Source organism: Drosophila navojoa, chromosome 2, assembly GCF_054131105.1.
Source record: "Drosophila navojoa isolate 15081-1374.11 chromosome 2, UAZ_NAV_1.0, whole genome shotgun sequence".
Taxonomy (NCBI): domain Eukaryota; kingdom Metazoa; phylum Arthropoda; class Insecta; order Diptera; family Drosophilidae; genus Drosophila; species Drosophila navojoa.
In genome coordinates, this window is record NC_142890.1 from 8,980,199 (window position 1) to 8,996,167 (window position 15,969).

The 15,969-nt window shown below is 41.6% G+C and overlaps 3 protein-coding genes across 9 annotated transcripts in view; 2 read left to right on the forward strand and 1 right to left on the reverse strand.

Annotated features, from left to right (window-relative positions):
• The first annotated feature begins 3,214 nt into the window (after positions 1-3,214).
• On the forward strand, positions 3,215-4,530 carry LOC108649188 (salivary endonuclease). Its single transcript, XM_018098213.3, has 3 exons — positions 3,215-3,364; positions 3,423-3,824; positions 3,879-4,530. The coding sequence occupies exons 1-3, from the start codon at positions 3,331-3,333 to the stop codon at positions 4,517-4,519; spliced, it is 1,077 nt and encodes a 358-aa protein (XP_017953702.1). The 5' UTR covers positions 3,215-3,330; the 3' UTR covers positions 4,520-4,530.
• Positions 4,531-4,725: 195 nt separating this feature from the next.
• LOC108649172 (uncharacterized) lies at positions 4,726-7,703 on the reverse strand. The gene is made up of 3 exons (XM_018098192.3): positions 7,150-7,703; positions 6,519-6,825; positions 4,726-6,460 (listed from the first exon to the last, which is right to left on the reverse strand). Exons 1-3 carry the CDS (start codon positions 7,659-7,661, stop codon positions 5,210-5,212), a joined length of 2,070 nt encoding a protein of 689 aa, XP_017953681.1. The 5' UTR covers positions 7,662-7,703; the 3' UTR covers positions 4,726-5,209.
• A 986-nt stretch (positions 7,704-8,689) lies between these two features.
• Positions 8,690-15,969, forward strand: part of LOC108656572 (uncharacterized) — a 34,032-nt gene continuing 26,752 nt past the window's right edge. For all 7 annotated transcript variants that reach the window (XM_089260807.1, XM_089260814.1, XM_089260799.1 and 4 more), the window contains exon 1: positions 8,690-9,489. The gene's annotated coding sequence lies outside the window, so the exon portion shown is untranslated. The remainder of the gene's footprint in view (positions 9,490-15,969) is intronic.

Sequence of the window (15,969 nt, forward strand, 5' to 3'; positions counted from 1 at the left end):
TGCCCAACTATAGGCCACATTTGCTTTGATGCATGCATTCCAATTAGTGCTCTGACAGGGCCTGGCCAGTTAGTATGTTTCATTTCGGAGAGCTCATTGTATGTGTGTAACATTCAGTCTTTAGTTTCTTTATGTTTTATTTAACTGTTTGAATTATTTAAGAGGACGAGCACCAGGTCCAAACACTGACTTTCAAATGACTTCAATGGATATTGTTTCTTTAAATACTTTAATACTTAAATCAGATGCAATAAGACAATATATTTCATACCCTATATATGCCATGAAAATTTCTTATAATTAAGAAAAGCCAAATACTTTTAGCTCAGTTTCCCATCTTTTAGCATAGTCGAATATTAAGCCAAAAAAAAAATTCAACATAGCCGCTTTGTTCATTTGTGTACCTACAGGGTATATTAATATTTGCAGGTATTTGCTCAAAGAAAATCATAAACTGATATTTTATTTTGGCTTTCAAAAGCCTTTTATATTCACATTTCTGCATGAAGTGCATATACATACATAGCTCTTAAACGAATATTTATGAAAATCTCAATTTAATTCCGTTAAGGCAAGCACAACACACAGTTTTCAGCAAATCAATTTTCATGAATCGTATAACTTGAAGCCATAACAACAACAACAACAACAACAGCAATAACAACAACTGAAACAACATTTGATTACCTCAGAATTTCGGACTTTAAATGGTCATTCAGTGGCTGTTCATAAATTACGGCAGTGGCAATTTAAACAGCTGCTGGAACAAAGGTGTGTGTCTGTGTGTGTGTGTGTGTGTGAGGGTGTGCAATAAAGTGCCAGTTGTTGCCTTTGCTGTCGCTCTTTGGTGCGCCTAAAAGCAGACATTGAATAAATTATTCAGCTGGCAGCGCTGCTGTTGCCTTTTAATTCGTCCACTGTGAGATTACTGAGAATATCTGTGTGTTGGTGTGTGTGTGTGTGGGCGTGGACAGTGGGTACGTCGCTCTGCTTGCCCATAAAACTGCAGCATAACTTTGCGCCTCCTGGACGCACTCGCGTCTATTGAGCACGCATAAAACCTAACAGTTGTAATTCTGCTGTAAACACGCAAATCGAATGGCCGGCCCTATAAATGTGAGTGTGTGTGTGTGTGTGTGCTGGACTTAGCCACACCCACACACTCGAAAATACTTTCTGCACTGCGGCATAATTTCATTTATGCGGCAGCTTGCGGTTGATTTCATTGCTTTATAGTGCTAGTTGCCTTTTTGCCTTTTGTATTATTTTTATTTTTATTGATCATTCTCACTCATTCATTCTATGATTTCATGTAGCACAATTGACGTTCATAACGGGCCGTTGAAATGCCTTCAAATTACCTGAAAATTGCATTTACGGCTCCCACATCGCTCGTACTCCCCAGAGGCATGCCAAAGGCAGTGTTGTTCCCCTTAGCACACGTAACGTTTGTTTATTGTCTATTTGGTTGCTTGCAAAATCATCTGCATAACAAATCCTCTGTCCATTGTCTGCTTGGATATGGAATGGTTTCCTTTTCTCCAAGTATTTTCCATTTTGATGGAAAAGAGAACTATGCTGGAGTTGCATAGAAATCCTGGCCACTTTGGACACATTCACTCAATGTATTTCTATGCTGACTATTATTGCCATGGAATAATAGTTAGTGCTGCCTAAAAGAAATACGTTTGATATATGTATATATATTCTCTTTATATTTCGTTCACTCGGCGATTTCGAATTCATATTTATTTCATTCCAAAGGTTTTTCTTTCGCAAACAGTCGGCAAGCCCACAAAGCATACAGCTCTACAAAGTAGACAGCATACTAAAGTAAAAGCTTAAATTTGCAACTTTCAAGAAAACGTAACTTTCTTCCATAAGGCTCTTTGAGTTGAGCTTATTGTTTGGTTTGCATAGATATAAACTACTTTAGTTTTTAGTTAGTTTAAAACGATCTACTATTTACTTGCCGTTGGAATGCGATAAAATATTACTGCCATGGCAGCACTGCAATGCCGCAATAAAATACAGCCAAATAATTGTGGCTAAATATGTGTGAAATAAAAATGCATTTAAGTGCCAAAGAGCAGCTCTCGCTAGTTCGCCTGACCCAGTTTTAAGGCGACGCCACATGCTGGCAAATAAATGTAGTTCGCTCTTGGTGGTTGAACTTGGTGTTAAATATTTTACCATTTAAAATACAATTTAATTGAGTAAATAAAATACTTCTACATTTTACATAAAATTCTCTCCATATTACACTTAATCTTAGCTTTAGTATTTCTGCTGATGTCGAGCTAATACTCGTATTGTTCAGATAAAAATCAAGTGCCAAGCGCCACACGCGCAGCTCCAAGAGTTGGCTGTCCCAGAAACTTGATTGACTGGGCTGCCCTTACAGCTGAGATACGCTGACCCAGCGAATAGTTTCAAGTGCGCGTTTCTTATTACTTTATATTATTTTTTGCTTTCTTTCCGCATTTCTCTTTCTTTTTTCTTTTTATTTTGCTACACCTTAGATTCAATTTTAGATAAGTTGCATGGGTGCTGATAATATAATGCAATGCACACAGCGAGCGCAGCTTAAAAATGTATGTGTGCTGCACGGCAACCCCTTTTGTCATGGCACTCATAACTGCCTTGGGGTGGGGGTAGCTGCGATGTTTGTGTGTGCGCTTCAATGTGGCAGCCAAACAAACAGCACAGCCGACATTTCCACTTGTCGAGCTCTGATAATAAACACTGATAAGCAATGAGGGGCTTGGCGTTTTCTATGCATAAAACCAGACTGTCAGCCTCAGCCTCAGTCGGTGCCTCAGTCGCAGCTGCAACTGCAGCGTCAGCCTCACCTCTGCTAAGAGCCAACGCAGCCCAACCCCTTGCCGTGTCTCCCTTATCAGCGATGACCCGCGCTCTGAAGTGTCGACGACACATTGAAATGGCAATTTATGAATGCCAAGACACGCGAACGAGCAGCTTAAAGTGCAAACGGGTGATATGACGAGAAAATAAACAAGAGAGTCGACTAGAAAATACCTCGCTCAGTGTCAATAAATGTGAATACATTAACTTGAGTCAGCTCAAGTTCAACAATAGAAAGTCAATATTCTCTTCGTGCCGAGCCAATGTGAGAGAGATATATACATATGTTATCTCTTAAATTGTATATTCCGACTTTTATTTTTGCGTCTCGCATAGTTTCGTTATCGGTTGCTCACAGCATTATTCATCAGCTGGTCTCTGTATTTAATTTGTTTCTCGGGGTCTTCTTGAGGTTCACAGTCGAGATCAAGAGCAAGCGCTCATCAGTTGTGTGTAGCCCGAGAAATGAACAAAACGCTTTGTTTATGCGTGCTCTTATGTGAGTATTCAACTTGAATACGGTTTATTGAAATTTACATACAACAAGTTGTTTTCAGTTGTTGCACGAGTTGGCGCTGATTGCCAACTTGGCGCTGCGGATGTATCTCAGACAAATCGCATATTCGCATTTAGGGCCAATAACCGGATATATCCGTTACGTGTGGACGTGGTGCATACCCACCAAAAGTTGAATATGATTTGCAGCTCCCAGGATATGGCGGACATCATTTGCCAGCCCAATGGACGATTCAAGCCGTCGCTGGCGGCCCTGGGCAATTGCAGTAATTCGGAAAAGGAAACCGTGGAAGTAGTCGTCGATAGTCATTGTCCATATACCACGTACCGTGTGGGCTATAGGCTGAACGACGACGAGTTTCTGGAGATCTACAGAAGTTGTTTTGATGCTGCCAATCAAAGAGCGCACTTTGTCAAACATTTAGTCTATCCCGTTAAGCTGAGTAAGTAAGCTGATCTCCAAAGCGACTCCAGCCTGATGGTGGCGTCTCTTGCAGGCGGTCGACCTGCCCAGACCTTCACCACAGATGGCATCATTAGCGGGGCTGCGGCCGCCACTTTCCAAAACAAGCACATATATAAGCGCTTCAAGGAGCTGCTCGGCCAAGGTCAGGCGTACGTTAACTCTGCGCGTGATTTGGTCTTTGATCGTGGCCATCTGGCGCCCTCTCTGGACTTTGGCTTTGAGCAATATATGCGCCAAACCTTCAAGTACATCAATATTGTGGCTCAGTTCCGGAGCATCAATCGCAGCAACTGGAAATCGATCGAGTTCTGGATACGCAAGCAGCTCACAAACGACATCTACCCGGCGCTCCATGTGTGCACGGGTGCATTGGGCGTACTCCAGCTGCCGGACAGCCAAGGTCAGCTGACAGATATTTATCTGGGCGCTCGCAATAGCAATCCCGTGCCCAAATGGCTGTACAAGCTCATTACCGATGACGCTGACACCTGTCTCGCTATTCTCACCTACAACAATATCCATGACTCGAGGACCCCATCACCGAATTGCCGTCAAGTGGCGTGTCCTCTGTCGCTGCAGCTCATCCCGAAGAGGGAATCAGGCCTAACCTTTTGCTGTGACCCGCATGACTTCATCGAGAAGAACGTCCCACAGCTGGGCACGTTCTGCTGAAGTTATATATATACACATATAACGTTTCGCATAGAAACTGTTCAAAAATTAGATAAGTAATACACATGTCATATGTTGAAAGAGTAGAGTAGTCGTTTCTAGATAAGTAAAATAACTATAAAATTACATGATACATGAAGTAAATAAAGATTTTTAATTTTAAAAAGTTTGTAACGAACTAAACAACTGAAGATAATATAAAATTAATAGTAACATTGTGATATATGTTCAAGGTATGTAAGTTGGTTCAAGGTACCCCTTCGCATGAGTGTGTTTCCAGTATCTACAACATTTATTTATACTCGTCCATACATGAAAAGTGCATTTTAATAAAACACTATGAGGAAATGAGGTTTTGTACTTTTATCAATGGATTCTCCACTTCATTGGGCCCAGGGCATATTGGTTTTGTTAAACGTATGTAAGTGGCAGAGGGAGGCGTGACAAACTCCATAGATCTAAGAGCTAGAGAGTTGGAATTTTTAGTAGGTCCATATATTTCACACGCGGTTCGAGTTTGTTTTCAGAAATCTATAACAACTTCAATTTTTTGTTATCAATAGTTATAGAGTTATATCTCCCACCTCTTTAGACCTTTTGTTATAATAATAATTTGATATTTGTTTTCTACTATGAACTAAATTATATATAGGCTTACGTCTCTAGTCTCGATTGGACTAGAATTCAGTATTATGATTTAAGATCTGAAAAGCATATGCAATACAGTTTGGCAATCTTATCCTGAATGCAGGTTGAGTCTTCTTCGTAGGAGTTTGTGCGGCTGATGGACTCCACATCAACATCCACGCTATTGGTGACATTATTGTAAACAACAGTTGCAAAAAAGTCGGCGCTATTTTGATTCACTTTGAACTTGGTGCGATAGACATTAGTCTCCGTCTGTGGCAGCTCTCCGTGAAAATCGTGCTCTAGTCCGATTTTAAATTGCGTGGTATGTATATAGTCTAGAGTGAGATTATGGCAGAGGCTGCTCAGATTCTTGGCCCATAGATAATCGTTCATTCGCTCGATGACTCGGCCAGCTATACGATCCGACCAATCATAGTTGATCGTTTTATACGGCTTGCAAGTGCAATAGTGCTCGGGTATGCCGGCTTCCGAACAGTTACGAACCTCATTCACTGGATAGAACAACGATTGACAGCTGGGACAATCGTTAGCCTTTGGCAATGGTGGAGAATGGGGATCACCGCCTAGTTCAGCGATGTGCTTGAGTGTATTATATAGATCGAAGTTGGATGTCAAGCGATTACGATTTGTCTTTAGGGCTTTAGCATACTCCGGGTACTGTTTTCGAAACCAGGGCGGCAAGTAGATGAACATCATGGGCAAACGCTCTTCTAGGTAAGCACTGGCCAGGTTCATTAGTTTGCCATAGCGGGCGCCGTGATCAGAGAAAAATATCACAATGCTCTCATCAAACACACGATCCGCCTCAAAGTCGAGTAGATACTGTAGAACATAATCCTCCATCATCGAGGGCATCTCGGAGTCGTCGTGACTGAAACTGCTCGACCAGAATAGACCCCAAATGGGTCGCTCGCTCACATAGCGCCTGGTAAACTCTTTCGCATAGTCATAAACGTAGCTACTGTGGATCCGTCGTCCGATGCAATATGTTAATGAGCATTTTTCGCATTTCCAAGTTTTCATCTCGCCATCAAAGGCTTTCAGCAAGGGTCTATAGTAGTAGTCTGTGGGCTGTGTTGAAAATCCCGGCTTTAAATAATTAAATGTGTTCATGCCAACGGAGTCCTCCGCGTAGGCCGTCAAATATCCTACATTCTTCAAATATTTCCAGATGAATGGAAATCGATCAAAGCAGCCGTCCTTGTTCGTATCACAAATTTTCTCTTTGGCCGTGTCAGGCGAATAGCCACTGAGAATGGCCATTAGATTGGGGAAGGTATTGTCAGCCACCTGAATACAAGATTGATATATTTTTACAAGCAACACTTGTCTCACATATGCTTATTACCTTATTGTAGCCCTGCATCTCATACCAACCCTTACGTGTCAGGTACTTGTAAACTTTGGGCATGGTGCGTCTTAGATTAATCCTTGAGAAGCTGTCAATGCCGAACATTATCACACTTGGTTTCCGGCGAGCCGCCTTAGCGTTGTCCACTGCCATTGATAAAGGTGTTGGTATGTGCTGAATGAATCCAAACGCATCGGTCTGCAGCACGTTCGATTCGTTGGCCACTTCGTTACAGCCCACTATCATGCCATCGACGTGTAACGGCACTACGTAATGCTGGCTAAAATATTTCTTCGGTGGCAGGCTTTCGAGATCATAATAGAAGTTTATTGTTTTGAGATATAGAATATATCATAAATATACCAAAAAAGGTGTGATATGAGTAAATGAATATATAAATAAGAAAAACAATCAACTATTTGAATATTTTGATGATTGTGGCAGTAAAATAAGTAGCATGTAAGTTAGCGTAAATTTAGGTTTACTTTGGTATCTAAATTAAAAACAATTTTTATTTTGAAAAGTAGTGGCATATCAAACAATTACGAACATTTGTTTTTTAAGAACATTATCAGCCTATTGTTATCTCAATTTAGATCGTACGCAAAGTGATGCCACTGAATCTTACTCGTTATAACTGTCGTGCTCTGCATATCTCGTTATTTCCTGGTAGTAGCAATTGAATTCAGTTTCACTGGAATTGAGAAGCTTCGCTGCGACAGTTTCATTAATCCGGAGCACATAACGCTTGCGGTTGAAATCGAAGATAGGTGTAATTAGATCCGAGTCATTTGTGCATGTCTCGAACACCATTGGCTTGTATACCTCCATTGCGTCCTTTGAGAAGGGATCAACAGAAGGCATTCTGCACTGTGCGCTATCGACATAGTACAGAGGCTGTGGCATTACTGTTTTTTCTTTGCCATCATTGGTCTTGTTGAGAAGAGCATGATTTACACTTTTATCAACTTTTACAGTGTTCGCTTCGATTTCCGTTTTACCCGATACCAGCTCAGTCATTTGGCTGTCATAATTTGAGCTTATATCTTTATTGGTAATATAGTACACGAGAAACATTAGAAGGCAAAAGATAGCGAACCATTTAAAACGCGAATGCGGCACTGAGGTACTAGAACACATATTGTTGTGCACTTGAGAACGTATCGAGAAAGACTGCCAAGTCCCTGCCGAAAAATTAATAAGAATTACTTAAGTGTACGTTGCAAACGCTTGTATTTGCCAATTAACAAATAGCTTCCCAATTGCTTTTCAACTGCCATTTTTCAACAGAAAACTATCTGAATAAAAGAATGAACAATGCGTCCCGGCACGAACTACTGTTACAACTTATGTAATTTCAGTATAGCTCACGAAATATATTGACCTTTGAAGTGTTTTCGCTCGCTTTGATCGCGGAACGTGAATTGTTGTTGTTGAAAAACCAGGCCCGAAACAAGAACACAGTAGTTGTTATGATTTGTTATGATTTTGTGACCCGACAATTGCATCGAGAATTCATTACGTTGATAGAAAAAAGGATTTATCTAATTTTATGCATAAATGATTCGTAAACTTACATGATTCGATATAGAGTTTATTGCTTTATTATCAGCCCATGTGCCACCAATATAAAAGAGTATGTTTTATTTGCAACCTATGTAAACCTAAAATAAGCAAATTGGGAAACATTAACTATAAATAACTTGATGCCTAAAGCTCCAATAGACATTGCATATATTTACATACTCGGAAACTGTATATTTTTCTGTTGAACTTTTAAATGCGTTTTTATTTAAGTTGTTTTATTTATTTGCAGCTTACATTACATCTTTAACGCTATTTTTTAAATATGCATATACAATGTATTCAAATAAATTATCAAGCAATGCCATATCATCAAAAATAAAAACTACTTTCTCAATATTTCCATAGATGGCGAACATGCAAATGGCGCCATCTATAGCTAAAATACGATACACATAAGAAGTTATTTACTAAGCGGCGGGCGTTGTCAACACTAATGAAAGGGAATATGGATTTCTTACACAAGCAACTGCTGGTCACATTGATAAGTTTTAAGCGACATGTTGCTAGCATTTCCATATGGCGAATCGCGTAAAAATACTAAAATTGTGTTGAAGCTGGTATTTTTCGGTAATATCACAGCGGTCATACTAATTCTGGCTTAGTTGATATTTGAGAAAATTTGAGCGTGTCTGCGCTTGCTAGCGGTGCGTGAAAATTATTTAAAACTAACAAATATGTAGTGAAAATATAAAAAATAATCAACGCACAACTTAGCTGGGCTACTGGGCGTTGAATTAGCAAAAGAGAAATAAGATGTAACGCGTATTATGCTTACAACTTTCCTCCATAGAAAAAGAAAATTATATCCTTGCCCACGCAGGATAGCCGTGTAAAGCAAACACGAGAATAAAACCAAGACGAATGCCATTTGCCGCAATCATAACAGTGAAATACAAATTGAAAATAAAGCGGCGTATAAAATGCATTCGTGATTAAAATAAGTGAAATGTGCAGCATGCAACAACGCGTTGTAAAGTAAAAGGCGAAGCAAAGAAGAACAAACAAAACCAACAAACACAACACAAGCCAACAAGCGCGACGAGAGTGAGCGAGTCAGCGAGGGAGCGAGCGACAGTCAGTCAGACAGAGACAGTGAGCACTCTGCACGGCCGTCGCCAACGTCAGCGTTAGCGTCGCAGTCGCAGTTGGAGTTGGCGTCGGAGTCGGAGTCGCGTCTGCCGCTCACAACAAATTATCGTTTAATTTCTTTCGTTTTTGCACAAACGCAAACCGGGTGACTTTTGTGCCTTCTGCATCCACCGCCACCGCAGTCGCCGCGCCGCCGCCAGCAACCACCCGCGTACGTCTTTTATCAGCCATTGATAACTGACTAACTCGCTGCAAAGCAGAGGTCGCCGCTCTGTGTCATGTTTGGCTAAAGGTGAGTCTATCAAACGCCCACAATTGACCTCGCGTTTAAAGTGGCGTAGGAAATGAATGCATTTTGCATTACTTCAGTTATTTATTTATTTTGTCTACTTTTTTAAAAATTAAAAACAAAAAGTAATAAGAATTTCCTACTTAAAAGCTCTAAGCCATTTCCTATTGTCACACGCTATATACTCACTTGATGTATGTAAACAGGGTATAAAGAGAAAATTATAACCGGCACTGTGGCCGCTGTTGCTGCACTCTAACAGCAACAGCAAATGCAACAACAACAACAACGACAACAACAGAAGTGAGCAATAGCTACTACAAAGTCATGTGTGTGTGTGTGGGTGGGCGTGTGCATTGGGCACACTACAACAAGTCAGCGCGTACTTTAAATATTTGATGTAACTGCACAGAAAGTTCTCAGTTGGTGGCTTTATGTTCATTGCTGTTATTTTTACGATTTTTTTTTTTTTGTTGCCCTGTGCCGACAACTTTATGAAATGAAAGCACAACAATGCGCATTGTGCCACGCCCCAAAGCTCGAGCATAGGCTTGAATGGATCGCATGGCAATGGGCTGAGCTGTGCAGACAAAGCGCCGACAGCGACACGACGTCTGCAACAATTCTGGATGATATCAACAAGAAGAAGAAGCAAACGTAGAAGAATAACAACAACAAACATCAACACTGTGCAAAAACTTCACTAGAACTGACTATGAATCAGACGCCTAAGAAAAGCCAAGCAAGCGTGCGCTAATTTTAATATTCACACTACGAGATACCATGTTTTATTGTATCGTAAATCTATTTATATAAAGCCAAAACTCATATACCGTGACGACTTTGTCTGAACTTATGGACCTTTGATCTGAGATACGATCAAAATGAAAAATCGGACACAGCATATATGGAGTTGTACCCTATACATTTAAGAGTTTATGATCCCTTCATGTCTTAGAGTGTAGAGGTGACTAACATAACCAGACTTTTCTTGCATAGTTTTCTATTAATATCTATCAATATCTATCTGACCTCATAGTCAGATTGCGTTTTGGTACTCAATATCAACAGCTAAACTACCTTGTGTATTGCACTTTACAGGGTAGACGAAAACACAGCAGTTACAAGCTGCCATAAATTGCAGTGGAATTCAGTTTAACGGTTTTGTTTGTTACATTTGGACGTTTGCGCAATTGACGTAATTGCCAGAGTGAAATCCAGAGTCAGAGTCAGAGTCAGAGCCACAGCCAAAGTCAGTCCCGGACCAGACACTCTGCACGAGTGTGTGTTTGGGCAGGGATGTTTGCTTGTGACTCCAACGCCGTCTGTCTTGTCGCCATTCAAGCTCAAGAGCAGCGTCGACAGCTGACTCTTAGTCGCAAACCCAGACCCAGACCCAGACCCGTTTTCCCTCTCGGCCTTTTCATATTTTGCATTTTCATTTGCATTTTGCGGTCGCGCATTTTCCACTTTTCTATGTCGCTGGCCGAGGTACTTTTCATAATTTGCACTACGCTCGATATTTTTTTTATGATACGCTGCATTTTGTGAATAGAGAATTCCTCCAATCCCTCGATTATGCAGCGCAATCTTTAACGAGCTGCGCACAATTTAAAACTCTTCTAAAATTGAAGTAATATTTCGGGAATTGACATAAGTTCTCGGTACTTTGAAATGCTGGAGGCCAATTTGTGGCGACCCGAGTCAATTAAATTTTCATTACCCAATAAAGCTCGAGCTGTGCCCGCAGCATTAAAATTTAACCACACAGCAGATCCTTCGTAGGCCGCCTTTTAAGGACACGGCTGCAATTTAATTGAATTGACGAAACCAAAAAAGCTGTTAAAAAGGGTGTTACTCCCAGCGAAAGTATCTGATTAGAAGATACCCTGTACGAAATTTCAGAGAAATTTTGAGTGGACTCATATATGTAAATTACATTAAAATGTATCAATATTACATATATACTACGATTCCAATAGGGCGGTAATGCTGCTTATATGGGCATTTCGGATTTCGAAGATGCCTAATCAGCATACCCTTTACAAGGATATAAATATTTGTGTTTATCTCTGTATGTATATGCCTGAAGCTAACACATTCATAATATTATTAGCGGGCTGTGGGTTTAAGGGGCCGACGAGTCCTTTAATGCTACAAATGCACGCAAGCAAGGACACAAGGCCTGAGTCATTCAATCGAGATGAGGAGTGTAAATGGCACAAGTCGTAAACTTAAATGGGTTGTCGTTGCTGTTGTTGTTTTTGTTGTTGTCTGCCGGCCCAGGGTCAAGAGCTGTTGTAGGCAACCCGCTGGGTTTTCCTGGTTGCCTAGAAAAATGAAAAACACTTTAAAAAAAAAACGAGTGGCCTCTCAGCGCTAACAACTTCATTCGAATTCTCGCAGCGTGTGTGCATATACATGTTTGTATATATGTGTTTATGATACGTTGGTGTGCGTGTGCTAATGAGCGGCACTTGGGCCCACACTTAACCCATGTTGCCCGAAAACCGAAAACCGCGCAAAATAGGCGTGACAAATGCACAGGTAGCGCAGCCAAGTGTGAGGTATACATTTTATGAGCACTTGACTACTCTATAAACTGAGCGCTTATCACTCTTGACATGCTTTGCCCAAACCCCATCCCCACCCCCATCCCCATCCGCCCAGCCCATTGCGCCCCTTCAAAGCTTTCGCCTTCGCTTCCACCTTTGCTAGCGCAGGTCTAAGTGCAATTTAACACATTAAGCCACAATTTTCACAGGGCTTTAATGGCGTAGTTTCATATCTGATAGCTTTAAGCTGATCTGACAGAAGCTCCACAAGAAGCGCATCTCCAGGCAGAGATAGATACATAAATAACGCCAAGAAATGGCAAAATGAAAGCTCTGACCCCCCTGCTTAACCCCCCGTCGTTGTTGGCAGACAAAGTTTTCGCTTGTAAAAATTTTACACTGCGAAACGAACTGCTCTGAAGCCAAGTGCCTGCTTACTTTTTTTTCTCGCTCTGTCTGTCTGACCTATGAAGTGGGTATTATTGTTGCGACGTGAACTATGCAACGCTCTGTTTCGTTCCATAGTCTACATGGTGTAGCAATAATAGCGGCTAGTCTCGAAATCAAATTGATTTAAGCTTAAAACTGAGGTTTATGTAGATATTTAATAGTCAAATTTGAAATATGCATATAATAATTTTTTTAGATGTAGATATATCTATATCTTAGAAGTTCGCATACAAAATTTAATAAAACAGCTAGAATTTTTGTGAAATAAAAATATTTTAAAATACACAAGCGATAAGCTTATGCATTAACCTGGAAGTACTTACCGAACGGCATGCTGAGTGTTATATTATATAGAAATATCATCACTCAATTTAGTGAATCAAGTCGTAGAACGAGTGACTCAGTGGCATTCACTCATCTATTTTGACTAAGCACGTGTGTGTGTATGTGTGCAAATAATACTTAAATAAAAGCGCAAATATTTCATTTTCTTTGTGCCTGGATGCACACGGCGGCGAGACCAGAAAAACTTTATTTCTTTGACAACTTTTTTTTTTGTGCCCCTACAACTCTAGTTGTCGAAATTGCTTTGACGTTTTATTAGTTTTGGCCCGGTTACAGCTCTTCAGCTCTTCGTCATTCGCTTCACCGCCACCCCTCCGCTCTTGCTTACAGCACCATGGTCGCAGCGAGGTAAAGAAAAGTCCGAGAGAAGATAGAGGAAAAAAAATTATATAGCATCAGCTGGTGCTTCAAATATTGAAGGATGCTCCAAGCGCTGCAAAGTGAGCCCCAGCCGTACTTCTTTGCAGACGGCGCTAAAAATAACAAAAACAACGCAGCTCCAGCGTTGACCAAAGCGTAATGAATACCGACTCTGAATACATTCATATTTGAAAATAGTTTGTGGCGTGTCAAAAAGCCACTGACCGCATTAAATTTTCTTGGGCAAACGTTTTGGAACAGTTCCAGGCAGCTGCTGCTGCTGCTGACAGCGAGATGATGACGGTATCCAGTGCTGCAGGCATAGCCCAAGAGATTTACGTGTTCTACTAATTTACCTAGGCCCATTTGAGTGGGGCCATTTCAATAGTGAAATGAGTTAAAGAATTGTAGACTAAAGTAATTCTATATTTTGCTTAAGTATAAAGACAGAGACATCATAAGATTTCTACCAGGTTAATCATGATGTTGGGCAGCAAATCATTGATTTGGATTTGAATATGTTCATAAAGTGTATTCAAATTGCGGTGCCCCATGTTGCATCATCGCTGTGGCCAATGGTGCAGCCGTCTGCAACGCTCAATGAGATTTGTGCGGCTATTTTTGTGGCCGCTGCAGACGGGGCAACAACTTGACAAAATCGTACAAAACGCGCCTATTCGCTGTGGAGTTTTTCAATATTATTTTTTCCATCGTTTTTCAGCGCTTTTGCCAGCGCTTTATTTTAGGCTTTTCAATTTTTCGATGGTTTTTCGAGTTTGTTATTTGTTATTTTTAGCACCGCGCCAGTGAAAGGGAGAGGGAGAGGGAGCGAGAGAGAGAGAGCTGAGAGACTGCTCCACATGTCGGACGTGCTTATGGAGCATACGTAATAATTAATTCAATGCAATAAACCGACAATTTGGTCAGCTGGCCGACCGACCGAACGAAATGGGTCAACAATTGTGAGTGACCCGACGGGGGCGTGCTGTCTTCCTGCCTTTTGTGCTGATGTTGTTGTTGTTGCTGCTGCTGCTGCTGCTGGTGGCGATGATGATGATATAGATGACGATCATCATGATGTAAAGCACGCCCGTTGCCCTTTATTTGATTGGGCCGTAGATTGGTGTAGAAACTTATCGATTCGTTGCTGTTACCCGTGGCGCACAAATTACCAACGGTTTGTAGCTCATATTTGGCCAACTAAGGCACTGTTCCGCCCCCTTCGGCCACACCCACTTAAGTCGGCTAAATAACTTACTAAAGCCAAACGACGTCCAGCTTACGTTCTACCACCCGCTGGCCCCACCTGCTCCTCCACAGCATTGTTTTGCTTTGTAATTTAACTGATTATGAGATTGTTGACTTGTACGCCGTCGCCGCTGCCGTTGCCGTTGCCGTTGCCGCCTTCTACGCCAAATGGGGAAGTGACGCAGTCGCAGCGAGAGCCACAGCCGGTGTCGATGTCGATGCCGGTACTTTGTGCTTAGTGTTTGGTCTGCTGCTATATATAAAGCACTTTAACGCGTCTTCATTGTGTCTTCTCATACCCCGGACTCAAATAGATGGCCTGGTGTCCATTGATTTAGATCGTGATTGTCGTTCGCGGCTGTAATAATGCAGTGTGCATCATTAATATTTCACTTTTAGGCAATATCAATATACATAACTAGACATTATAAACGATGCGCCCCAAATAGGTCTCTGACTGGCTTAACTGAACTTTGGCTGAAGAACTTGTGCTCGACTCCCATAGATTACAAATCCTGGATGAATTCTCGTTTATACTACTTCTTCAGTAACGAAATTATCATCATATCCAATTCAACTAGTCCAACATTTAAGAGATATCTCTCAGCCGAGCAGTGCCCGAGTGCAGTTTTGGCTTGTTGTCGTCGCGTCTTGTCTTGTTATTGTGCTTTATTTACATTCTGCTTTAGCGCTGCTCTTCGTCATGGTCAATGGCCGACACATGGGGTATTATAGTAGGCAGAGCAGCCAGCGCTCAACATAATGATGATTATAATGCTGTTGTTTTTGATCATCATCGGCACGGCTATGCTGGGGTTATGATATAATCTTCAGTCGTCCGACGTCAGCGACTTTCTTGCATTTGAGCATTTCATCAGCTTTGCGGCTGCTGCAGATGCTTCTCCCCTAGCTGCAACAGTATTGGTTTGCAGCCCCACACACACACACAGAGACACGCACACGCCTATACTTACGCATGGGATGAGCAGTTTGCAGCTGCCAACTGCAGCTAAATTAAAAACGCACCACGAGAAGTGAAATGACAGCAGTTTAGCTAACGGCCCCTCGAATGGGCGCGGCAGCATCAGCATCAGCATTTCCAGTTTTGTGTTTGTCTCCGTCGCGCGAGCTGAATGCAAACGACAGCAAGAGCAAGGGAAGATAAGCAACAGGAGGCAGCAGGAGGCTGTTTTAGGGTGTAGCCCGAGCAGGTCCTTTCAAACAGCGCGCTGTAATTTACATAACACTCACTTACGCTTAGTGGCTGACCCAAATTTCGCAGGCACTGTAGGCAGTGCAGTCAAAGGGAAAAATATGAGAGGAAGCTGGGCAGGTGTAATTAACTCGGCGATGGCCTGCGCTAAGCTAAGAGACACTGAGAGGAGGAGAGGCCAGCCACAAAGGTCAGGGATTTTGTTGTCGTCAGACAGCAGGCAGCATTGAGCACGCGGTGAAAGCGAAAATATTGTAATGGATTTCTTTTACGCTTTATTTTCCACTTGAAAGGCAGCTGCTGTCTTTGAAA

What these genes read in the sequence shown, in the direction of transcription:
- LOC108649172 (XM_018098192.3), bottom strand. Translation starts at nt 7,661, where the DNA reads ATGTGTTCTAGTACCTCAGTGCCGCATTCGCGTTTTAAATGGTTCGCT. An exon ending in GAGCACGACAGTTATAACGA is followed by an intron (nt 6,826 to 7,149) that starts GTAAGATTCAGT and finishes TGATCTCGAAAG; the next exon opens with CCTGCCACCGAAGAAATATT. An exon ending in AGATGCAGGGCTACAATAAG is followed by an intron (nt 6,461 to 6,518) that starts GTAATAAGCATA and finishes TCTTGTATTCAG; the next exon opens with GTGGCTGACAATACCTTCCC.
- LOC108649188 (XM_018098213.3), top strand. Translation starts at nt 3,331, where the DNA reads ATGAACAAAACGCTTTGTTTATGCGTGCTCTTAT. An exon ending in TTGTTTATGCGTGCTCTTAT is followed by an intron (nt 3,365 to 3,422) that starts GTGAGTATTCAA and finishes AGTTGTTTTCAG; the next exon opens with TTGTTGCACGAGTTGGCGCT. An exon ending in AGTCTATCCCGTTAAGCTGA is followed by an intron (nt 3,825 to 3,878) that starts GTAAGTAAGCTG and finishes CGTCTCTTGCAG; the next exon opens with GCGGTCGACCTGCCCAGACC.